This window comes from Triturus cristatus, chromosome 1_1 (genome assembly GCF_964204655.1).
Source record: "Triturus cristatus chromosome 1_1, aTriCri1.1, whole genome shotgun sequence".
In the NCBI taxonomy this organism is placed as follows: Eukaryota; Metazoa; Chordata; class Amphibia; order Caudata; family Salamandridae; genus Triturus; species Triturus cristatus.
In genome coordinates, this window is record NC_140579.1 from 236,421,012 (window position 1) to 236,444,089 (window position 23,078).

General features: G+C 47.1%; 1 protein-coding gene across 19 annotated transcripts in view; it reads left to right on the forward strand.

The window, feature by feature from the left end:
* LOC146870056 (retinoblastoma-binding protein 5) overlaps window positions 1-23,078 on the forward strand; it is a 529,113-nt gene that overhangs the window by 403,835 nt on the left and 102,200 nt on the right. For 15 of the 19 annotated variants that reach the window (XR_014968878.1, XR_014968866.1, XR_014968858.1 and 12 more), the window contains one exon: window positions 14,825-15,614. The exons of the other annotated variants lie outside the window; for them this stretch is intronic. Coding sequence is in view for 4 of the 15 variants with exons in the window: in XM_085627588.1 (XP_085483714.1) it covers window positions 14,825-14,865 (41 nt within the window). In the remaining 11 variants the exon portion in view is untranslated. Of the gene's footprint in view, window positions 1-14,824; window positions 15,615-23,078 lie in introns of those variants that run through there. 19 annotated transcript variants of the gene reach the window in all.

The following is a 23,078-nucleotide window of genomic DNA, read 5'->3' on the forward strand; positions in this document are numbered from 1 at the left end:
CGCCATTTTGGCTTGGGGTGGTGGAGATTTAGGCGGGCGCCATCTTGGAGCGTCCCCACGCTCGAGCTCTTTATTGCGACGCCTACTTAAGGCGGACTCGCTGGTCTTTCATTTAGATTGGGTGCTGCATTAGTGCAGGTCGCGCTTTCATTGTGCAGTGTTTTTAAAAGTACCAGTTTTTGTATTTTCGTTTTTTTCTTGGATTCCCCCTGTTTTTATTGTTCTTCTGCCTGGGTACTCGTCCCCTCACTTGCATTTAAAATCTGGAAAGCGCACCGCCGTTTGGCGGGTCTGGGTCCCGGAGTTGGACTCTTGTGGGCGCCATTTTGGCTTGGGGTGGTGGAGATTTAGGCGGGCGCCATCTTGGAGCGTCCCCACGCTCGAGCTCTTTATTGCGACGCCTACTTAAAGTCGTCCTCTCCCGCGCAGCGGGACCGCGCAGTGGGACGCCATCGCTTAGCCGGAGTCCTGCCCGTCTGCGCTCGTCCGCGTCGAGGAAGCGTGAGCGGGGCCTGGACTCTGGCAGTTAGTCATCGTACCATCGTAGCATCATGCAGAATACCTTGACGCTCAGGTACAATCGTGCCGCTTTGCTTTCTATTAGAGAGAGGCTTACGGTGTGTGCTCAAGACTCTGTGCACCCGCTGTCGGGTCCCTACGACTGTGCCTGTGGCAGTTTGTCACTTGATACCCCGTCTGGGGTGCGTGCTGTAGAGAGGAATGACCCTAATACACGTACTAATATCTTTGAGCGTGTACTTCGCATCTGGAGTCTGAACGTGAGATCGTTGGTCAAGCACCATCAGTGCTTACGTGACATCATCGAAAAGGACTCTCCTGACCTTCTCTTCCTCACTGAGACTTGGCTTCAGGATGCGGATACTGCAATACTCAATCGGGCATTCCCTTCTAATTATACAGTGTTCACTCTTAATCGCACTTCTAGAGGGGGTGGCATAGTTATGGTGATAAAATCCTGCTTCCCGGCTGATTGGAAAGCTCTTGATTTACCAGCGTGTGAGAGCGCTTCTTTTAAGGTAGCTTTCAGTCATCAGTTTACACTTAGTGGTATGCTTATATATCGTCCGCCAGGGAATGACACTGTCTTCAAGGCCGCTCTTACTGACGTGGTCAGCTCTTTAGCCCCGAGATGTGCCAATTTTAACATCGTAGGTGACCTTAATATCCATTTTGATCAGAGGTCATCAACACCTATTAATACCTTGTTAGCGGATCTTGAAGCCATGCAAATGCCCCAGCTAGTTACCTCCCCTACCCACATTGGAGGTCATATCCTTGACCCCTTCTTTACCACACTGGAGCGGGTTAGGGTCTCTGACCCGATGGCGGTAGGTTGGTCGGACCATCTGCTGGTTAAAGTTTCATGCCCTATAGATGATCCTCAATTTATACCAGTGGATAGACTGCTCCTTAAAAGAAATTGGCACAAGCTCAAACTGGAGGAGTTTTATAAGATCTTGGAGGCACAGCCCCTGGGCAATCTGCTGAACGTGGAACAAGGATATGAGCAGTTTTGTAACTGGGTCCTAGCCGCCCTTGACTCTCTTATACCGATGCGCTGGTCGAAATGCCATGCTAAAGTTCCCAGCCCATGGTATAATGATACTCTTGCCGAGCTTAAGAGAACGTGCCGGCAAGCTGAGAGGGCGTGGCGGAAATCCTTTGATCCCACCCTGAAATCTTCGTATTTTGCCCAGCTTAAGATTTATCATAGGGCAATCTGTCAAACCCGGGCCGCATACTATGCTTTTGAGTTTCAGAATAGCCCCAACCCGTCTAAATTAATTTTTAAGGTTCTTAAAGACCTTATGGGGAAACGGGCCACCTCGGTGGAAATCTGCACGGACTCTCACTGTGAAAGTTTGGCATCCTTTTTCGTGGAGAAAGTGCAGGCGATCTACCGAGGATTTACGTCATCTGTGCCCGGAGCTGAGCAAACTGGTGTGATGGCTACGGTTCACGAAACCTTGTCCTTCCTGCCAGTAATGTCTGACGAGGTTTTCGACACTCTGAGCCTCAAAATTAAATCCGGTTCTCCATTAGATCCGCTGAAGCCAGAGCTATTCAGACTTCTTCCTCCCCTATGTCGTGAGCCTTTACTGGATTTGATCAATCTATCACTCACATCGGGCGTGGTCCCTTCTCACTGGAAGCAGGCAGTGGTCAGCCCTATTTTAAAGAAGCCTAACCTTGACCCCCTATTGCCAGAAAACTACCGTCCCATCTCCCTCCTGCCCTGGACCGCCAAGGTTACTGAGGCACACGTGAACTCCATCTTGTCTGCCCACCTTTCTCGAAATAACATTCTTGACCAGAGCCAGAATGGTTTTCGTGCACAACACAGCACCGAAACTGCACTGCTCTTTATGACCGAGCACTTGCGAACGGTGCTGGATGCTGGGCAGACAGCGGCGCTCCTCCTGTTAGATCTGAGCGCCGCGTTTGACACGGTGTCTCACGACATTTTGATCCGGCGTTTGGAGGGAGTGGGAATTGAGGGGACTGCTCTCCAATGGTTTCGCTCTTTCCTTTCGGACCGGTTTTTTAAAGTGGCTATTCCACCTTGTCAGTCCTCTTTCCATCCACTGGGGCTGGGGGTTCCGCAGGGCTCTGCGTTGAGCCCCACTTTATTCAACCTATATGTGATGCCGCTGGCTGCTGTCGTCAGACAATGTGGCCTAACCATGACATCGTATGCTGACGACACGCAGCTGGCGGTGACACTCAGCGGTGCCCCCGAGGTGAACGCTCCCAGATTTCGTGCAGGACTCATAGCCGTGGCAAATTGGATGCGAACCAACTGTTTGCAGTTAAATGCCCAAAAAACCGAGGTCCTGATCTTAGGTAAGCAGGCGGAGCTTTGGGGAGACCAGTGGTGGCCTCCAGAATTGGGGGTGACTCCCATAACAGCTGCCGAAGTTAAGAACTTGGGGGTTTGGCTGGATCCTACACTCTCTTTTACCAGCCACACGAAGAAGGTTGCAGCTACCTGTTATGGTATTCTGCGAGGACTGAGACCGGTCCTCAAATTCTTCGACCCCCCTACTCGGCAACTGGTGGTCCAAGCCTCCATTCTTTCTCGGTTGGACTATGGGAGTGCGCTGCTGCTCGGAGTGAATCAGGCGGAGGCTACTAGATTGCAAAGGGTGCAGAATGCCGCGGCGCGTGCCATTGTTGGCCTCCCTAGGCAGTGTTCTGTCTCTGCAGTTTTGACCTCCCTTCACTGGCTGCCGGTCAGACAGAGAATTAAATTTAAGGCTCTCTGCCTGACATTTAAAATCTTGAAGCTTTCCTCTCCTCCAGCCCTCGCTAAGCTTGTTTCCTCCTATGTTCCTACGCGGTCTCTTAGATCGGAATCTCTCCATCTGGCGGTCAATACACGGTTTAGACTGAGTAGGATGGAAGGGCGCTCCTTTCGAGTATTAGCAGCAGGATTATGGAATTCTCTTCCTGTCCATATACGAGCCCTGAACAGTCTTACTTCCTTTAGGCGCGCCATAAAAACTTTTCTGTTTCCAATCGCTGACTGATTCCCTCCTTTTCCCTTACTAGTATCGATTTGTTGTGTTGTGGTACCTGATCAGGCGCCGGGACGCCCCTTGGCTGGGGCAGCTGTGCGCCTTATAAATGCTATTAACATAACATAACAGTTGAAATCCCCCATAAGTATAATGGGCACTTCCGCGAACCCCCTTATCTGGTCAAGGGCGTTGGAGAGAAACTTAGACTGACCTGAGTTAGGTGCGTATAGTGAGATGAATGTGCTTAACCATCAACATTCGCCCCTCACAATCTGTCTTGACAGTGTCAGGTTGAAATTTCGTTGAGCTGTGGAAAAGTAAGGCGACCCCATTGTGTTTAGTGGTGGTGGACGAAGTATAGATTAGCGGGTATGTTCTGTGTCGGAGCCTAATGACCTCAGCTCGCTTGAGGTGTGTCTCCTGCAGCGCCACTACTTCAAATTTGCGGTCCGTGTTATATTTCCAGACTTTCTGGCGTTTCTGCGGGGAGTTCAATCCTTTAACATTCCAAGAAGCTACGTTGACCATCAGGCAAGGAACACTCTCCACTTCCCCCCATGCGGGCCTGCAGGTCCCGTCCACTCATACCCGGCCACTCTCAGTATAGCACAGTGTACCCCTCCCCAGTCCACACCACCACCCTCCGTCACCCCAACCACGCTGAGACGAGCTAGGTCTCCAGAAAAGTGAAAAAACATACCTCAGAATCACCACCGGGACCCCCAAACAAACCCACCCCAACTTCGCCGAAAACTGGTGACCCGAGGACCAACGGATCCTCTGTTCACACTTCCTCCAAAAGCCATATGAGAAATAGTGGGTAGCACGGTCAAGGCCCGCACCCTCCGATTGCAAAGTCGTATAAACTGGTGAATAGCACTTTATTGAGTGGGAGAAAATGAAAACCTCAGTGTCTATAGTGTCCCGATCAGGAATCGAGCGCTGCCAGTGCGGCCCCCCTCAGTTCCCAGATGGTCGCATCTGACAGCTCCGTCACCCCCCGGTCCGATAATCAAGCATCTATACATCCGGGGGTCCTGCAGCAAACTGGCAGTAGGGTCCCCCAAGAGAAAATGACTACGTTTCAACGGTTCTTTGTGACCTTGTGCCAAGATCCGGAGCGTCTCCTGGGTGTTACCGCCTCAGCCGAGGCCCCCGAAGCAGGGGGGTCCTCAGTTAAAGGTAGCCCCAAGATGCGGAGGCCATCAGAGAGCTCAGTGACATGGTGTGTCTTGTTTCCATACTCAAAAGGAAGGCCGAAGGGGAATGTCCAGCGGTAGCGAATGTGATCCTCTTGCAGTTTGGTGGTGATCGGTCGCAGTGTTTGCCGGCGGGCCAAGGTCGTGGGGGCCAGATCTTGGTAGAGAGAGCATCTGTGGTCTTGAAAGGACACATCTTTCTTTTTCCTGGCAGCAGACAAGATCGCTTCCTTCACTTTGAAAGAATGGAGTTTGACCAAGACATCCCTCGGACGCTTACGGCCCCCGTCTGTAATGTGCCCACACGATGGGCCCTATCCAGCTTGATTTTCAGGAGTTGTGGGGAGAGGATTTCTTCAAAGAGGCCCATCACAAATGCCTCCAGATCAGGCCCCTCTGCCCCCTCTTCCAAATCCCGGATCCGAATGTTCTCCCGTCGAGTTCTGTTCTCCAGGTCTTCCGCCTTAAGTAGGACTTGCTGAAGCTGGGTTTGAAGCGCTTGCTGCGAATCCTGTACCTTGGAAGTAGCCGTCGCCAGGTCCCGCGTCTGTTCCTCCACCTCCAGTACGCGAGTACCCACCGCGTCCACATCCTGCCGGAGGGTGGTGAGCTTCTCGTGAGGTCAGCTTTTAATTGGTCCACCGAGGACCGCAGGTCTTGTTTGATCTCTAAACACAGCTCAGCTTTGAAATCACGAAGGATGGCCACCACATCGTCACGCGTAAGCGCCATATTCTCCAGCGGTGCGATGTCCGCTGGGGTGTGAGCCTGCTCAGGTGCCTTAAAGTACCGGGAGACTTTGTTGGCGTTTTTCTTGGGCGGCATAAGGTCACCACCCCACTCCCTCGAGCTCAAAGTCACCAGGGTTCTCCAGACCTTGCCAGAAGGAAGCACGACGAAAAGGCCAGATCGTGACGTGTGCTCCCCCCACGTGGTGGGGTCAGACCCCCGCTGCCTACTGCTCTCCGGTATGCTCTTGAGGGACAGAGCGTGGGGGGACCCGCCCCACTGCAGGCTCCTAAGGGATTCCCCTCCAAAACGCGTACCCACACTGTAGCTGGGTGAATGGCTCGTCATCAAGGCCCTGATTGCCTAGCCGCCGCTGGTGCCAGTCTCTGTCATGCTGCTATCTTGGGGTCAGGCAAAGCCCTCGTGGAGCGTTTCTTTTCCCCCAGGGCGGTAAAGACTGCGAAGCGCTCCTGTAGCAGATGGTGGGGCCCCAGGCTGCTCCAGGATTTCACAGGAGTGCCACCCTGCCGCCGCTCCCCACTCAGCACATCGCTCCCGCCTCTGCACCAGCACCGCGAGACCTGCGAAATGGCAGCAACGCGGGGCCGCCGGCACTCACCGTATTTGGAGGGCTGGTCGCATCGGCAAGCAGGGCAGCGGAGCTCCGCCGGGTCAAGGCACCGCTCCGGCGCACATGAATATCCCTCCACGGCCTCCTTCAGCAATCGCGGCAAGTCACAGGATTCCCGCACCGGCCCCTTACACCAGTCTGCGGCGGGCCCGGGACCTCATGGACTCCGCCTCAACGGCAAGATTCCATAGACCCGCGGCAAGCCTCTCGACTCTGGCAGACCATCCAGCTCACGGACAACCTCATACATCCAGTGGGTAAGTATCTCGTTCACCGGGCTGCTGGATAGCGCATGATACAATCGGTGGGGTCCGGAGCTGAGTCGGGTCACAACCACAACCGCTCCGCCATCTTACTTGGCCACGCCCCCCTGTATTTTGTTTTTGACTATCTTAGTTTGACTTTGAGTCTGACATGGGAAAGAAAGATTGATGTCTCTAATTCCCTGTAATCATATTTTACATATTTATACATAGGATAATATTTTATTGCAGCTTTTGAAAGACTCTTTCTCTCTTGTGGAAAATCTATTGTTCATGCTCCCAAATACTCTGCACGTCTGAAGGGAAAACCAATGCGTTCCAGTGCGGGGCTCACAAACGTGACTCTAGTCGCTGAAAGCCCCAAAAAAATGGGCTCCAATGAATCCCCTGGATTTTTCCTTTTTGGACTACACGCTTTTTGTTGCGAGTCTCATTAACGGTAAGTCTGTATATTGGGAGTGCTAACTGCCAGTTTCCACCTTTTTAAAAATAAGATCCTCTGCTGTGCTGCTAGGGTAAGAAGCTATAGGCTGGTTACACGTGGATTTGTGGGCGGAGTGTGGAAGACTACAGTCTGAGACTGATATCTGAGCAAAGGAAACATGTGAAAAAGGGATAGGTCATGGATTGGTGCTGACGTGACTATGCCTTCTAATATGGGTGGGCATTAATAGCTCTGGTATGTACATCTGTGGTGCCTCACTGAAGTATGTTGAGTGCTCCTCTGTACTGGACACTGTAGGCAAATTCGGCACTAAACTACGGTTTCAGCATAGTTAATAGTGACATTGTGGTAAATCAGGGTCCTGAATACAGATCTGACATTAATTTCCACATATCCGCACACCCTGTGGCACTTTCAGGATTTTTCGTTTTACTCTGGCGTGCCTACTAATTAGATTCTAGCTTTTGAATCATCCTACTGGACCCATTTAATTGCTCTGCGGGCCAGCTGGAGGATCACAGGCCTCCCCACACCATAGATCAGTGTGCCAGTAATTAGGACCTCTGGAGCAAGTCACAGGAATGGACTGACCTTTGAAGTTTTGCAAGGATAGGACCAGGCAGTTGTGGCAGTTAGGAGTGAAGCTTAGGTGCATACAGATGATCTTTACAGGAAGCTGGCTCTTTAGATGATATCTTAAAATGGCCAGTCAGGCTGAACCAGTGGGGGGGGGGGTCTCAGGCTTATTGATGCTCGGGACCTAGAGAAACCTTTGGTCCTCTTCTCCATGGCCCAGGGGCAATGGGTGCAGAGGTGTCTATAGCTGTGGGGTTTTCCTTATTGGAAGCAGTGCGGTAGAGGAGCCATGCATGCAGAGGCTGCAGGTGATGTCTGGGAATCCATGAGAGGCGAAACCACAGTCGACTCTGTCTCTGGTGGGCTGGGGGACCACCCTGACACCGTTGGCCCACTTCAACTTGGGCTTGGAGCGACGGGTGCAGACATGTCCCTAGGTGTCAGGTTTCCGCGGTCTTGAAGTCCTCTCGGGTTTCTTAGGGTTGCCTGCAGGATGCAGGGGAACAGGTCCACTGTTCCACAGGAGCTCTTGGTTCCTGTGTGAAGTGCTGACAGGTCTCCCGGACTTTGGGGACTCAACAGTTGCAAGACGAGTCGTCTTTTGGCGCAATTGTCTAAGTCAGAAGGCAGGCCGGCAGGGTTGGTTCCAAGTCAGTTGCTGGATCTTCTATTCTTGCTGTTTGAGACTCTTTACGTCAGCCTTCATCTGTCAGGTTTGCAGGGTTTGTTTTTCTGGTGCCAAGGGCTCCCCTAAACACTGATTTTAGGGGTGTTAGGGGAGTGTAGGATAGTAACCAATGGGCTACTGACCCTTGGGGTCACTACGCCTACTATATGACCACTTCTTGTGGCAAGTGGGCATAACCCTGTCCCAGAGTTCCTAGGTTTGCCAACACAGAGATGACTAACTCTGAATAGTCGTGTCCACCTCAGATTAGGCCACCTTAGGGGTGGTAGTAGCCTGGGGGTGCATGCCTACCTGACTAGCTGATTTTCCTGCCTGTACTGGTGCCAAAGGGCTCTGGACATAGGGGATAGGCTTCCTCTTCTGAGGGGGAGCCAGGCTCAAATTTCAAAGCTGGTAGATTCTTTGAAGTTCCCTGCCTTGAAATGCTAATCAGCAGGTTATCCTGTGGGAGGGGGTGTTAGCACCCTCTTCCTGAGCAGGCTTTGTTTCTGACCTCCTGAGAGCAAAGGCTCTCACCCTAGGGGGTCAGACACTCGTCTCTGAGGCGGGCTAACAGAAACCAGCTAGCAAACGCAGCAAGGGCTGGTAGATTTTCAGGGGGCACCTCTAAGGTGCACTCTGGGTGCATGTATTAATAAATCCACCACTGGAATCAGTGTGGGTTTATTAATACAAGATGTTTGAGAACAAACATCCCTATTTTCAGTGAAGTCTTCATGTAGCTCGGAACCTTGTTTTCACCAGTGTCCTGCACATGTTTTAAAATGGCCTCCTTGTTAACTGCACTTGCAGTAATGGGACTAACCAGCACCGGGGTGAATCTGCTCATGTAGATATGCTCTCACATGCAATATAAAGCACAGTGCCTTAGAGCTATTAGGCCTGCTGTGGGGGTGACTTCATATACTACATGCAGTGTTAGGGGACATGGTACACAGGGATGTGTCTCATATCTTGTTTTCCGTTTGGTCTGAACCAAAACACGCAGCGTGCTATAGCAGTCTTGCATGTGTATGGTAAGGGGTTTCTTGTGGTGACACAAGTTGATCTGCAGCCCTGAGAGACCCTTCTTTAGTACCTCATTCCCAAGGTACCAAGGGTACCATTTAGTAGGGACTTGCAGAGAGTGCTAAAAGTATTGCCATTTGGGAGGAACGAGTATACAGTTTTGAGAAAGAGATCGGTCACTGAGGTCCTGGTTAGCAGGAACCCAGTGCACTTCCAGTCAAAATCACATCAAATACCAGGCAAGCCCTACAGACTTTCAACAGGCCACTTGAACTTGCTATCTTTGAGATTCCCAAAATGTTCTGCATGAGGGTTGGGGCATAGATAGAATCATGGTGTGTCACTGTATGATTGGGCAGACATGCCTACTTTCTGGAACTTTTCACCTGGAGCAAAATGACAAACCGAATGCAAACAGAATCTAGAGCGCTACTGCCCTCCCAACTCAACAGGTCCCCAGGGAGGTGCCGGAATCAGAGCAGTGTAGGCCAGGTGGGGAACCAGCCGGGGCATGCAAGTTTGTCTCCAGTGCAACCCCTTTGCAGGCCAGATCTCAGGTGTCTTGTAGGGAGGGCGGGGACTCCCCACCAAAAAGACAAAGAAAAAAAAAGAATGAGAGTATTTCGTTGCAGTGTGTGGCCGCAGGTTTAAAACAAATTACCTGAACACGAGCCCCAGAAGGTACTGGGGAAGACTCATTTAAATCTTTAGCACACAGTGCCCAGAGGTTTGGGAGCCACCATGGAACAGTCATGGGCCCCCTCAGAACCACAGTAGCCCCCTTAACAGAATTCTCCATGGCACCATAAGTCTCTCCGGTTTTTCCACCCTTTTTATCACTTCTTGAGTTGGAGCTTTTACCCCCAATGGCTTGAAAGTACAAAGATTTCTCTCAGTGACTCCCAAGGCTGCTTTGCAGCATGTGTAAGAGTGGATAAAAGACTCATGCACGCAGTTTATTGAAAATTAAAATGCTTTATTGACAATGTCAAAGTTACTAGTGAATCATTACATGTCTTAATGAACGCCATTGTAAGAAGGTACCATCCTTGATGGTTTTAATGTTGTTGCATTTGTTTGTGATATTTCTGCTTTTATTGTTGTACAACCTAGTCAAAACTAGCAGCCCCTCATTTTGATAACTACTCCGCATTATCTGTTTAGTATATGTGGGAGTTATTGTGGTTTTGGGGTCAGGACTCGCTAGTGTCATGAACTGTGAATAAAATGTTCACCATAGGTACTTCAACCTGTCACCACATATATATTTGTAAATTAATGCGTAGTATTGAGTAGTGTTTTCATAGTAAAGTACTTTTTCTTCATATAAGTAAAAGCTCTGACGACAAATATTTTTGGGGATGCTTTTTGTTGCATGCATGCATGCTGAGGTACTAGTCCAGACCATCCTCCTGAGTAGGCCATGTACTGCTCTGCCTCATTTCTCAGAGAGAGTCAAGTGCTATAGTGGGGTACCTGGTACCAGTAGACAGAAGGAAGTAGACATTGTTTGAAAAAGAACCACATCCTTTCCAACTAATAACAAACTTTCTTAGGGGTGCAGTATAACGTGCAAGATTTGCTGGTGCTGGACTTAGTCTAAATACTGCAAGATGACTGTAGGGTCAAAGGATGATAAGACAGATTTCAAGCACTATATAAGATCCAGATGTCATATTATTGTAGTAGACCGGTAAGACCTTAGATAAAGTAGACTTCAGATCACTGGCACACAATATCACATTTGATTCTGGTAGACCTATTTGGTGCTTAAATGTGTACCTTGCCTAATAATGTACACAAACTATTTTAGTTCATGTAGGCTAAAAATACTAGGCCTGGGCAGAACTTGTGAAGTTTCATTCTGCGATATTCCTTGGAGTTACAGAAAAACTGCGAAATTCCGCAGATGGACAGAAATAGGCATGTTGTGCTGCGATTCAGCACAAGTAGCTCATCTCGCTCTGAAATATCAACGCGTACGGCACCAAGCTGCGCACCAGAGGGTACATCATCTCGAAATTATTTTGCTGCCGCTTGAGTGGATTTGCTACTCAAGCGGCAGCTTTCAAACCAAGAGCGGTTGCTGCCTCCCGCATTGGAGAAATCTAGCCGGCTGCTCTCCTAGCAACCAAAATTCACTCAATGGGACTCATAACCTCGCTCGCACTTGCCAACTTTCCATTAGCGAGTCGCGGGCGAGAAAAAAACTTCAATATGTGGCAGAATTTGGCTGAAACTATGCGTTAATGGCCAAAATACTGCCAATTTCACTGGCGGAGCGGAATATATCTCCCACTCCTAAAAAAAATACTTGAAATTTAAAGGAGGATTAAGAGTTCAATATACACCTGACATTTTATAGTTATGTTATGTTATAGTGTTTTTGTATAGCGCCTATCACCGCCGGTCTCTAAGCGCTCACAGAGAAAAGGAACATAACCTGTTGTCTCCTAGATCACTCCGCCGTCCGCCCCAGTTAGGGCGAAGATGTTGACTTTTTAAACAGATGAGTCTTCAAGTTCTTCCTGAAGGACAGTAGCTGCGAGTCTTCCTTCAGGCTGGCCGGTAGCTCATTCCACAATTGCGGGAGAAGTACAGAAAGAGCCCTGCCCCCTTTAGATTTTAACTTAAATCTGGGTTGGATCAGATTGGAGGCATTACCAGAACGCAAGGTTCTGCCTGGAATGTACTTCCTCAGGCGCTGTTTAATGTATTCTGGGGCTTTGCCGAAAATTGTCTTGTGAGCCATGCAAAGACACTTAAACTGCACTCTAAACTTAACAGGCAGCCAGTGCAGCATCCGGAGAAGTGGGGTTGCATGCGAGTTCCTAGGTAGGGAATAGATCAGCTTGGCCGCATCGTTCTGCACCACCTGCAGTTTCCTCAACAACTTCTGCAGCAGGCCAAGATATAAAGCATTTCCATAATCCAGCCTCGAGATGACTGTGGCGGACACGATGGACTGCAGAGTGGGGGCTGATAGAATAGGTGCTAACTTGCGCAGTTGCCTCAGCACCCCCGTGCAAGACCCCACCACAGCCGAGACTTGAGGGGCCATGGAAAGGTCTACATCAACTTTTAGCCCCAGGCTTTTGACCACCCTACCAGGAGTAGGTGGTGTACCTAGTTCTGGGGGCCAGAACAGATCGCACCAGGGATTGACTCGGTTTGTGATGACCAGCACCTCCGTTTTTTCAGCGTTCTCTTTCAGAAGGTTATTGGTCATCCAATTTACAGTGAATCGGAGCAAATTCCTTACCGATTCCTGTGCTTCCCTTGTATCTTCCAGCTGGACCAATAGCTGGGTATCGTCAGCATAGTGAAAAGTTTGACAATTCCTATGCATTAACTCCTCCCCCAAGGGTTGTAGGTAAATGTTAAAGAGCAAGGGAGAAAGTGCGGACCCCTGGGGTACGCCCCAGGTCACATCACTTGCCTCAGATAACTGGTCTCTCAGCTGCACCCTCTGGGTTCGACCCGTTAGAAAAGATTCAAGCCACTTGAGCGCTTGTCCTGTTATTCCCAGCTTTGCGATACGGTCCAGCAAGATGGTATGGCTGACCGTATCGAATGCCGCTGACAAGTCCAATAGAATCAGGGCACAAGGCTGTTTATTGTCCGCCCTGATTCTCAGCTCATCAGTGACAGTGGCCATTACTAGTTCTGTGCTGTGTTGGGGCCGAAAGCCCGCCTGCCTGGAATGGAGTAAACCATGTTCCTCCAGGTAGCTAGCCAGTGTGTTCAGAACATGTTTTTCCAGGATTTTGCCCAGGAATGGCAGTTGCGAGATAGGCCTATAGTTCTTTAAAGCCTTGGTGTCTGCTCCTGCTTTCTTTAAGAGTGGAGAAACCCTAGCTTCCTTCAGCTGGACTGGGAGATAGCCCGCCTCTAATGAATCGTTCAGTAGGCTCAACAGCTGAGTTTGAATACCAGGCAGGGCCATTTGAAAGATTCTCGGGGTGCATGGATCCGTGCTGGAGCCTGACTTGACTTGGCCAACAAGCTCAGCCAAGCTCTCCTCGTCAATACATGGGAAACTGTTCAACGTCTCTATCCTCTATCGTCTCCTGACTAGCAGGGCAAGATGACAGCAGAGGTTCAGCTGGGATCTCCGTGATATCCCTAATAATGTCCTGTACTTTCTGAAGAAAGAACCTCTGAAAGGTGTCACAGTCGGGTTGGTCACTAGCAGGAATCTTTCCATCCAGCTGCGTCAATTCCCTTAGGATCGCAAAGGTCTCCCTTTGTTTGTTCGTGGCCCCTCTAATTCTATTCTCATAGAAGGCTGACTTCCTCACCAGGATATCCGCCTTGTATTTTGAGAGAAGCATTTTATAGGTTCTGACTGCGCTGGGCTATAGCGGAGTCTCCACCTTCTTTCCACCTTACAGAGGGCTTGTTTCTTTTCCCTGAGTGAGGCATCAAACCACGGTGCTCCCTTTCCTTTTGCTCTGGTCTTCTCCAGCCGCTCAGGGGCCAGTTTGTCCAGAGCAGCACAGATCCAGACCATAAGGGCTGTAGTATCGGAGTCTAGGTTAGTCTCCCTCATCTTAGGAAGTGAAGTGGAAAGCAGCGTGGAAAGTAGAGAGTCTGCCTCTATCTTCTTCCAAGACCGTACCTTTCTCCACAATTGACTGGACACTGCAGGTGAGGGGTCTCCTGGAACCCAGCACTTGATCAGGAAATGGTCTGACCATATGCAGGGACTGACCTCAGTTATTTCTGTCTGGGATATGGAAGACCAAATTAAGTCTAGTGTATGGCCCTTCACATGCGTTGGTCCCACTACTAGTTGCTGTAAGTTAAGCGAGGAAAGATTATTTTCAAACTCTACTTCTGTGAGGTCTCTAGGTACCTTATCCCAGTGGTAGTTGAAGTCCCCTACCACCATAAGGGATTTATATCTGGAGCCCAAATCCGTCAAGAGCTTCAGGAAGGCGTCATTAAAATCTGGCGAGCTCTGTGGTGGGCGGTACACTACCAGCAACATAATACAGGAGGATTTAAGTGAGATTTTTATCCCCAGGAGCTCCGCACAGTCACAGTTTTCAGCTACGACCTGTGTCACCTTGAAACTTTTTTAAAAATAAAATGGCGACACCCCCCCCCCCCTACCCCCCCCCCCCCCCCCCTATACAGTCATTGAGGCGATTATACCATAGCGCATCAAATTCGGGAGGCAATGCCGCCAGTATGTCCGGCGTAGTTGACGTACCTAGCCAGGTCTCCGTAAGCGCAAGGATATCAATCTCTAGTGAAGAGCACAATATGAGTCCTTTATAATAATGTTCTAGAAAGGATAAAAACAATATAATTACATGGATTTAATACATCAACAAATGTTATCTTTTAGTTACTGAGACTAGATTAACATCACAGTTTTGATGCAGTCTGTTGAATGTTGATCCTCTGTCATGTTACCTGCATGTTTCATGGTTTTGGGTTGGGCTGCGTACGGCTGTCAGATAGTGTTTTGCAAAGCAATTGTTTCTTCTTATGGCATGTTTTTTTAGGAATTTTAAGAATTAAATGTGGCTAGAACGACTGGCTCAATAATGTTTTTTGTTTAAGCATCTAAAACATGATTGGCTGCCTCACTGGTAACTGAAATTCCCTGGATATGTTTTGTGCCTTGCGGATAATTATGTCTGTGCTTGTAGATCTCATAGCTTTATTAAATTAAGTAGCATTTCAGGTCTGATAATTAAACTTATTTTCCGTTTTCTTTGATGCCTTTCAGGAACTGGTATTGGAGGTGGTGCAATCTCCGAGCTCTTATGAAGAGGTCTTTGTGCTGTATCTCTGGCGTCTTTCTCTGGAGTCTAGCTGTATCAGTATGGATGCGTTTTCTTTGAATGTGAGCTGTTTACCCAAAACAGACTGATTCTGGATAGGTTTCTTTTATTTTAAATCTGAATGACTGTCACACTTTACTTTCCTGTCATCCTCTATTGCAACCAGATGAACAATGAATTTTCAGTCATGTTTGGGACTAGGCAGTGAGAATAGTCTATGATGTTATTTATTTTGTTGAATCTCTCTTCTCTCGCTGCATCAAAGGCTCCGGCCAAGGAAATATGTTACCAACAGACAGGATTCAGACTTAAATGGCCTTCTTTCCAATTCCTCTTTTTTTGGTTGTTCCATTTTTCTTTTTTTAAGTTCCCTTTGATTGAGAACTCTCTTCTCAGCTTTCTTAAGAAACCCTCTGTTGGCGATGCACTTGGAAATTATCTTATTTGTTCTTGCAGCTTGGCAGATTAGCACTGCCACATCATCTTTTATGTTTTTGTGTAGATTTATCTTGAAATAATGTGTTTATCGATGAAACTATTTGATCCAATGGATTTAAGTTTCTACACTTGTGGGCTATTAAAAGACAGTAACATTTTTCTGGGCTGTAAATGTATGCTTTTCCGTCTCCAACTGAACAGTTGTGGAATTATGTGTACCTATTATGTTTCTTATGATGAGGCTGGATTCTAACTTTTTACTCAAATAAAGTTTTATAGAAAATGTTTATATTGAAATCACTTTGTTTTGTGTTTCTCTTTGCAGTGTGTAAGCTGCTGCATTACTTTACGTTACTGAGAGGATGGTTTCTAGCAGTTTGACTTATTACAAATGTTAAATTTCTTGTAAGATATGTTCCTAAACCACGTTGACGTTGCTGCAGTTTGTCTGTATAGCAGGTTCCCTCCTGGCCAGGGAAGGTCTTTCTACTTCAGGACTCTGGGCTGCCCCCACAGCCACCTTGGCTATTCAGAACTCTTCCCAACCTGAGCTGATTTCAATCTACAGAACTCCACCAGTGTGCCAGCTGCAGCAATCTGGTTCCTCTCCCCCTCAGTTAATGGTCCCGGCTCCTTCAGCCCAAAATGTGCATAGGAAGAGGTCAGAATTCTTCTTTACCAAATCCCCTCCTGGTATGCAGAGCTTCAGTAAGTATTTCTATAGCACAGCACAGTCACATGGGTGCTGTGGGTGTGTGTCTTTATCGAAGAGCCAGGTCTAGAGTCGCTTTCTGAAGTTCACCAGGAAGGGTGCTGCTTGGAGGTGGATGGGCAGGTTGTTCCAGGTCTAGGCGCCGAAATAGGAAAAGGAGTGCCCAACGCTGCGGCTACAATAGATGCGTTAGGTGTGCGCAAGGACGAGTGAGGCAGACTGCAGGTTCTTGCGGGCAGGTGTATGTTCAGTTGAGTTCACCAACATAAAAGCGGCAACAGTTCCTTGCTCTTTCTCCCATGTTCCACCAAGAGCTTGGAGTTACCGGGTTACCGTTGCTGCGTGGCAACTGGGCCTGCGTCGTCTTCTCCCATGCCCATCCTTATCGCCTTTGATAAACCAGCCTTTCCCCTATACGGGCCTTGGGACACCACTGTGCTTTTTATTGGTTGATGCCCCATTTCCTCGCAATATCCCCAGGGCTCAAGACCAGGAGGAAAAGGGTGTGCCATTTCCAATCAACATTTAGAAAGCAAAATGAATACCAGAGAATAGCACATTAGAGGAAATAACCTGGTCAGACACTACCATTAAAGGAACAGGGCATTTCCCATGTAATATAGCCTTCATTGGGAATAGAGAGGGGGAAATTCAAAGGGTGAATCCCCAGAGGGTGAAAGGCCCACCAATGAGCTGAAATCTTTCTTTCCTGTATGTAACCTTATCTTAAAAAAAAAGGACCTCCTTCCCAGGACCTAAACCTATCCATGCCCCCAATGTTTGAAACTGGTGCCGTACTCAGAAGTGCTCGAGGTAAACTAGCTTCATAAAAGAAAATTCTACTTAACCATTCACTCTAGTTTATGCCTTTTGTCACCATTCTTTAAAACTTATAGTGTATGTCAGAAGTGGGATGTGAGATAACATCACATCCCCCCCCCCCCCCCCCCCCCGATGGAGCAGATTTTGTATGGTCTGACGGATGGTTAGAAACAGTTACAGGAGCAAGCGTCCCCTAGATAAACAGCTCTTGCTTAAAACATGAAGTGGCCAAACCCGTGAAGCATAGGCTGTCAAGAAGCTGATGCCTTCAATTTAGCCTTGCACCGAGCCAGCTAACTACACACCAACTAGCGAAATATCAGGAAAATGTGATTTAGGCTTTTCCTTCTCTAGTTATGAGAGAGTAGCTGAACAAGCCAAGTGTGTCCTCTTACTGCTTCAAACCAGGAAAATTAAGTCAGCCTGTCTGTCAGCAAATCCTACAGGAACCGCTGCTGATGATGATGTTAAAGTGGCGCTATTGGAACTTCGGGGATTGGACACAAAGTTTCATTAAAGATAAAGAGGATTTGAATCATCTGATGCTAAGACCATTGTTTATTGCTTATCTCTGAAAGTCCCAGGTACTTCATGCCATGACAGTGCTCAGAAGTACATCTCCTCTGAACACTTACTAAGATGTCTTACCTTACCAATACTTTTGATCTCAAATGATTTTCATTTCCTGATTTTCAAGAATGAAGCAAATTAAGAGCAACATCCACTCCCACTGAATTACTAAGGTATTCCCTCACAAACATGAGCATGTTTGACTATCACACTCGCATATTTCTTCACCTAATCAGTTTTTTTTATATTTGATTTTTCAAATGCAGACATCATTTTCCCCAAATGCAGGCATCCTCTTCCCCAGTCTGCCCCTGTTCTGATGAGACCCTACAAACCAATAACAAGTGGTCGAAACACCTAAACCATTCAAAATTGGGGCGTTTGCTATCGCTGAAAATTAGACATCTCCAAGTGGGGCAAGGACTATTGCAAATAAGAAGAGCCAGCCCTATGCAGTCTCCTTCCATCCTACCAAATCCAAGAAAGCAAAGAGAGCAACAGTAACATAAGGAACTTGGTTCTCTCCTACATAAAGCAAAAATAGACATACCTATACTGTCTTTACCATAGCTTTTTATTCTGTAGTCAAGTCTCCCATATTTCAAAAACATTCTGATAGCTCAAATACCAAGTCCTGTAGAGTTCTGGTGCAGTCAGGCATCATTTTCAGAGGATTATATTGAGGTGTTGGAAGAGAACTAAATTAAAGCTGAGGCCCAGAAAAAATGTGACGGTCAACAATGCTCTTTGCTATGTGCTGAATTCTTTCCTGCAGTGAATCAGATCACAATGATAGAGTTTCTCTTCCTATTTTATCATTTACCACATAAGTGTATTCTGGGACTTGTACTCTAGCTTAAACTCAACTGCCCCTCAAAACACGGAGTGGTAAACGAAAAGTCCGTAACTAGAAAAATGTATGCTTGTGACATGGAGCCCTATAGGAATACGGCACATAGAGGGGCAAGCTTTTACGCCCCGAGGCCATTGTACTTATTATCTGACACTTTTTCACAATCTTTGTGGAAGTTACTCTCTTGTTAGGCCTAGTTTATACAGCAGTACTATTATACACATAATCTTTGTTGACAAAGCTGTGGTAGTGCTGGAGGTTTTGTGATTGATGCTTGGCTTTCTGTGCATGTCATAGTAAGATTAGCTATACTCCATTGGTGTAATCCATCTGCTTATTCTGCTGGTTAGTCATCCCCTTCCACAAAGGAGATGTCTTTCCCGCAACACACAGCAAGTTTCCTACCGCTTATTGGCACTGATGGAGCACACCACTGTAACAATGTCTTTGCTGCATGCAGACACAAACTATGGGAACTAGGCGGAGAGATCTACAGAAATGTAGAGCCTGTTGTTGCACTTGTGACAGTGCTGGAAAGTATAGGGGGATCGCGCTTGATCCTGGTTCCAACGCCTCTTTCCGGCCAGACTAAAGATCCAGCTGACCCAGTGAAATATGCTGACTTTGTCCTGGTGTCATTTTCCAACACCAGGACACATTTCAGCAGCATACGACGTTGTCTCAGAGGCAGCAACATGCATGCGGCAAGGGGGCTTTCTTATTTACACTTGCAGCTGGGCCCAAAACAAAGTCCTGGTTTAAAGGGCTATCAGTCCTCCTTTTGTTTGAGAATAATACTGGTTGGGAGCTACCTGGAGCCTAACACCTTGACCCCAAAGCATATGAAAGAAAACAAAAGACGGCAGCATTTTATCACTTCACAAGTACTTAACAAACTATAATTTGGTGGTATATTTTTCATTTTGTTCAACTCCCTATCTAAGAAATGAGCTTTCACTATAAGAATGCTGATGTAAATAACACCTAATTTTTTATATAATTATTTTATAGCGCTACTCATCCCAGCGTAGGATGTAAGAGCACTTTACATCGCACACAGAGGCACAATAAATCCTACACGTGTAAATCAATGTACAGGAAACGTTACATAAGACAATGAGGTTTATAACATACGGTGTAGGAATCACATATCACCCATACTTGTAGACATATGTTAAAAGTGAACGGTCAAGGAACACACAAAGTCAGGATATAAAACCTAATGCACCAATTGTGACTTACTTACCAAGACTTTATTTACTTCCCAAAGGAACTCTTCTTTGCAATCATAGAATAGCAACAGATTGAGAAAAAAACACAACAATGATCTAAACCCATGACTTAGTTTGCCTGCAGTTACTTGATGCTGGTAAACAGAGCACTGTGCTATATTAGAAGGCTTGCACCTTATTAACTGGACAGAATTAAATTATCTCGGTGCCAAAAGCAGTAGCCCACTTATCTTACCTAAATAAAAAAGAAATCTGCATGTTACACAATGTGCTTTGCAGCTGGCTCATTAACCCACTGTGACTGAACAAAACACAGAACTCTCCCACAACTGTGTTAACCTCTGGAGGTATCTTACCACTATTATAATCACCTCAGATTTGCTGGGCACACAGTGATACTGCAGCAGGTCTTTGTAACCAATAAAGTAGTCTAGAACAGATATACTATCACATATATCCTTGTTGCCAATTTCTTTGCAGAAGAATTAAAAACATATTTTTTTTAATTTACAAGTTGACTGTCGGACTCTGCTTTTCAAGCTCCGCCTTTTGCCACACCACCCTCTTTCCTTTGCCACATCTCCAATTTATGGGTTCCTGAGGTAAATTTCTTCCAATTCTAGCGCTGCTTGTGAGAAACGCAAATCTAATCATTTTGGGCCTGATCAACAAAACACTAAACATTTGCAAGCAAAAGCAGCTGTCTTTGTGACTCAAAAGTCCCAACTTGCATTGGACAAAATTGCTTTGCAACTTATTGGCATTGTTGCGAATCGCAATGCATATACCGCGAATCCTTGCAAATGAAGGAGATGGGTGTTCTCTCATCTTGCTATGAATAATGATAGGCACGTATACTTTACAACTGCTTGTGAGGTTGCAAACCTTGAAATTATGAACTGCCGAGGGAAGGCGGTAACTGTAAGGCAAACTTCTCTCTATAGCCATAGTGGTAAAATTAAGAATGTGCTGCCAGGAGAAGCCTGCACACCCAACAATGCCGCTGGATGTGGCTGATAAGACTGCAGTCACTGCTTACCACTTGTTAATTAGTAATTGAGTTGGATTATATCTACTCTACTCTCAGGCAGTGCTTAATCAAACAAATACATAAATAAATACATTACAATAAAATAATAGCAGAGGCCACAAGCTTCTGCCACCACTCTTGAATATCATGGTTGCCAAACACCAAGCCCGTTTAGTCAAATAAGAGGGAAAAGAATGCAAAGCAATGGGCCAGCACAATGGTCACTGTACGTTTTGGTATGGTCTGCAATAGGTCTTTCATAGAACTAAAATCTGCCTTTAGGTGAGACCTAAAAAGTTAGACATAGGTGATGGACTATCCAGTGGACAGAATCCATCTGTCACCAGTGATGTATGAGAAATTCATACTGTGAAAAACAAAGAGTAAAGCCAATAATATCACACTCGTGTTTGCGGTATTATTGCTGACAACCTATCCATTCATGATCATCCCTGGGTGGAAAAAGGTGTCCCCAATACTGCAGAGGTGATGGTCAATGGAATTTTACACGGGGCGCGCCATGCATTCTCTTAGGTGAAGACAACATTTACCCAATAAAAAACATTGTATTAATGCCAATAGCTCAAACTTTAATAATGCGAGACCTATTGCATTGCAAATGCTTGTCTGACCATGCATTCACACAGATGTAACAGTCCACTGTCACAGGTATGAAGTATGCCAAACCAGGTCATTATGGTGGTTCCCTTAGCGCCTCATCAACTGCTCTGTTTTTATTGAAGTTTCTCATGAAAGGATCGCTGAGGATTTGATGGGTTTCCTGCAGTGTTCCTTGAAGGGTTACAAATAGATCTTGCTGGCAATGGGCTATACCACCTGATATTCGGAAGCAGTGGTCACTACCCCAGTTGTGGTGTCTATCCATTCCTCCACATTTTCCAAACACCAGGCCTTCATAGGAGATCATAACAGATCAAGATACCCCCTTTGTATCCTGAATGATGAAGGGTATCCAAATCTTACATATAAAATGTATTCTTCCCTCTGCATATCACCCGCAAATAATTTGGAAGAGCCATTCAACACTAGACTTAAGACCATTATTAAACAAGCATCAATAAAAACCCAACAGGTTGGTCTGGATTTGTGTGTGTGTACGTGTGTGTGTGTATATATATACATATATTACCTACTGGCGATAGTGAGTTGGTAGTTATAGTTAGGACAAAAGTTTCCATAGGAAAAGCGTTTTTCGTTTTGCCAATAACTTTGGCGCCGCTTGACAAATTTTCCTGAAACTTTCAAATAGTCCCCTTTTTGGTTCATATGCTGTGTTGAAGGTTTAGGGGTGATCAGGGCCGAGAAAAAAGGGGGGTACCAAAACATGTTGTTCGCGGCATATGAGCTGCAGAATTCGTACTTTTGCGTAGATCGCCATCTGGTGTTGGGCTCAGATGCTTGCAGTTTGTTGTTGTCTTGGAAGATGTTTTTTCTAGTCATGAGATAGGTGACTCCTCCCTTGGACGATAGTGCGCATGGGCATCGATTCCATCCTCAGATTGTTTTTTCCGCCATTGGGTTCGGATGTAACTTCCGCACTCCAGTTCGGTACCGTGTTTTCGAAACCTTTTTGAAGCGCAAACCATCGCAAACTCGACGGTATTGTTTTCGTTCGCCTGCCTTTCGACTCGCTAACTCAAATACTCGATTCCGGTCGTCGACGCCATTTGGGCCTACGGCTAATGGAAAGGATTCCATTCAAAAAATGCCCCCAGTGTGAACCTAAATTCCCACACAGCGACCAACACAAGGTCTGCAACCTTTGTCTCTCACCCGAGCACAAAGAAAAAGATTGCCAAGCCTGTGCCTTCTTCCGGTCCAAGAAGACTATCAGTGATCGCCGTGCTCGACAACAAGTTATGGCGCAACAGGCTGCACCGGTGCCGGAAGACATCTTCGATGAAGGCCCCCACGTTGCAGAGGATTCGGAGGATCTCGACATCAAATCCGAAGCAGATGACTCCGACTCCAATGACCACATCACTTCAGGTCAACGAGTGAGTACAACTACCCCTGCCCCAACCCCACCCGAAAAAAAGAAGGCTCCGGTCAAGACTTCGCCTGAAGGCCTTAGTTGCGACCGAAAGAAACTTCAGAAGCCCGGCCTCCGGGATCAGCTCCGAAGACAAAGGAGAAGCCTTCAGGTGGCTCGGAACCGAGCAAGCTGCACGTCGGTGCCCCAAAAACACCGTCGGTGACGAAAGCGGGAACACATCCTACTCCTGCTGTCTCCAAAAAGGCCTTGGCACCGAGCACTTCGGCACCGAAAGAACAAAAGGCCTCGGATCCAAAGAAACCTCGACAACCTTCGGATCTGAAAAAGATTTCGGACTCGACACCGAAGCCGAAGGACCCAAAAACCTTTTCCAAGGCTCCAGAGCAGAAATCTAAACCACGTTCGGAACCGAAAAAATCTGCGCCGAAAGGAGACGCCAACGAGGAAGAACTGTTACTACTAGATCCTATTGATCCGAAACAGAAAACACTGCATGTGGACCCTTAAAACAGGCCATATTGTCAG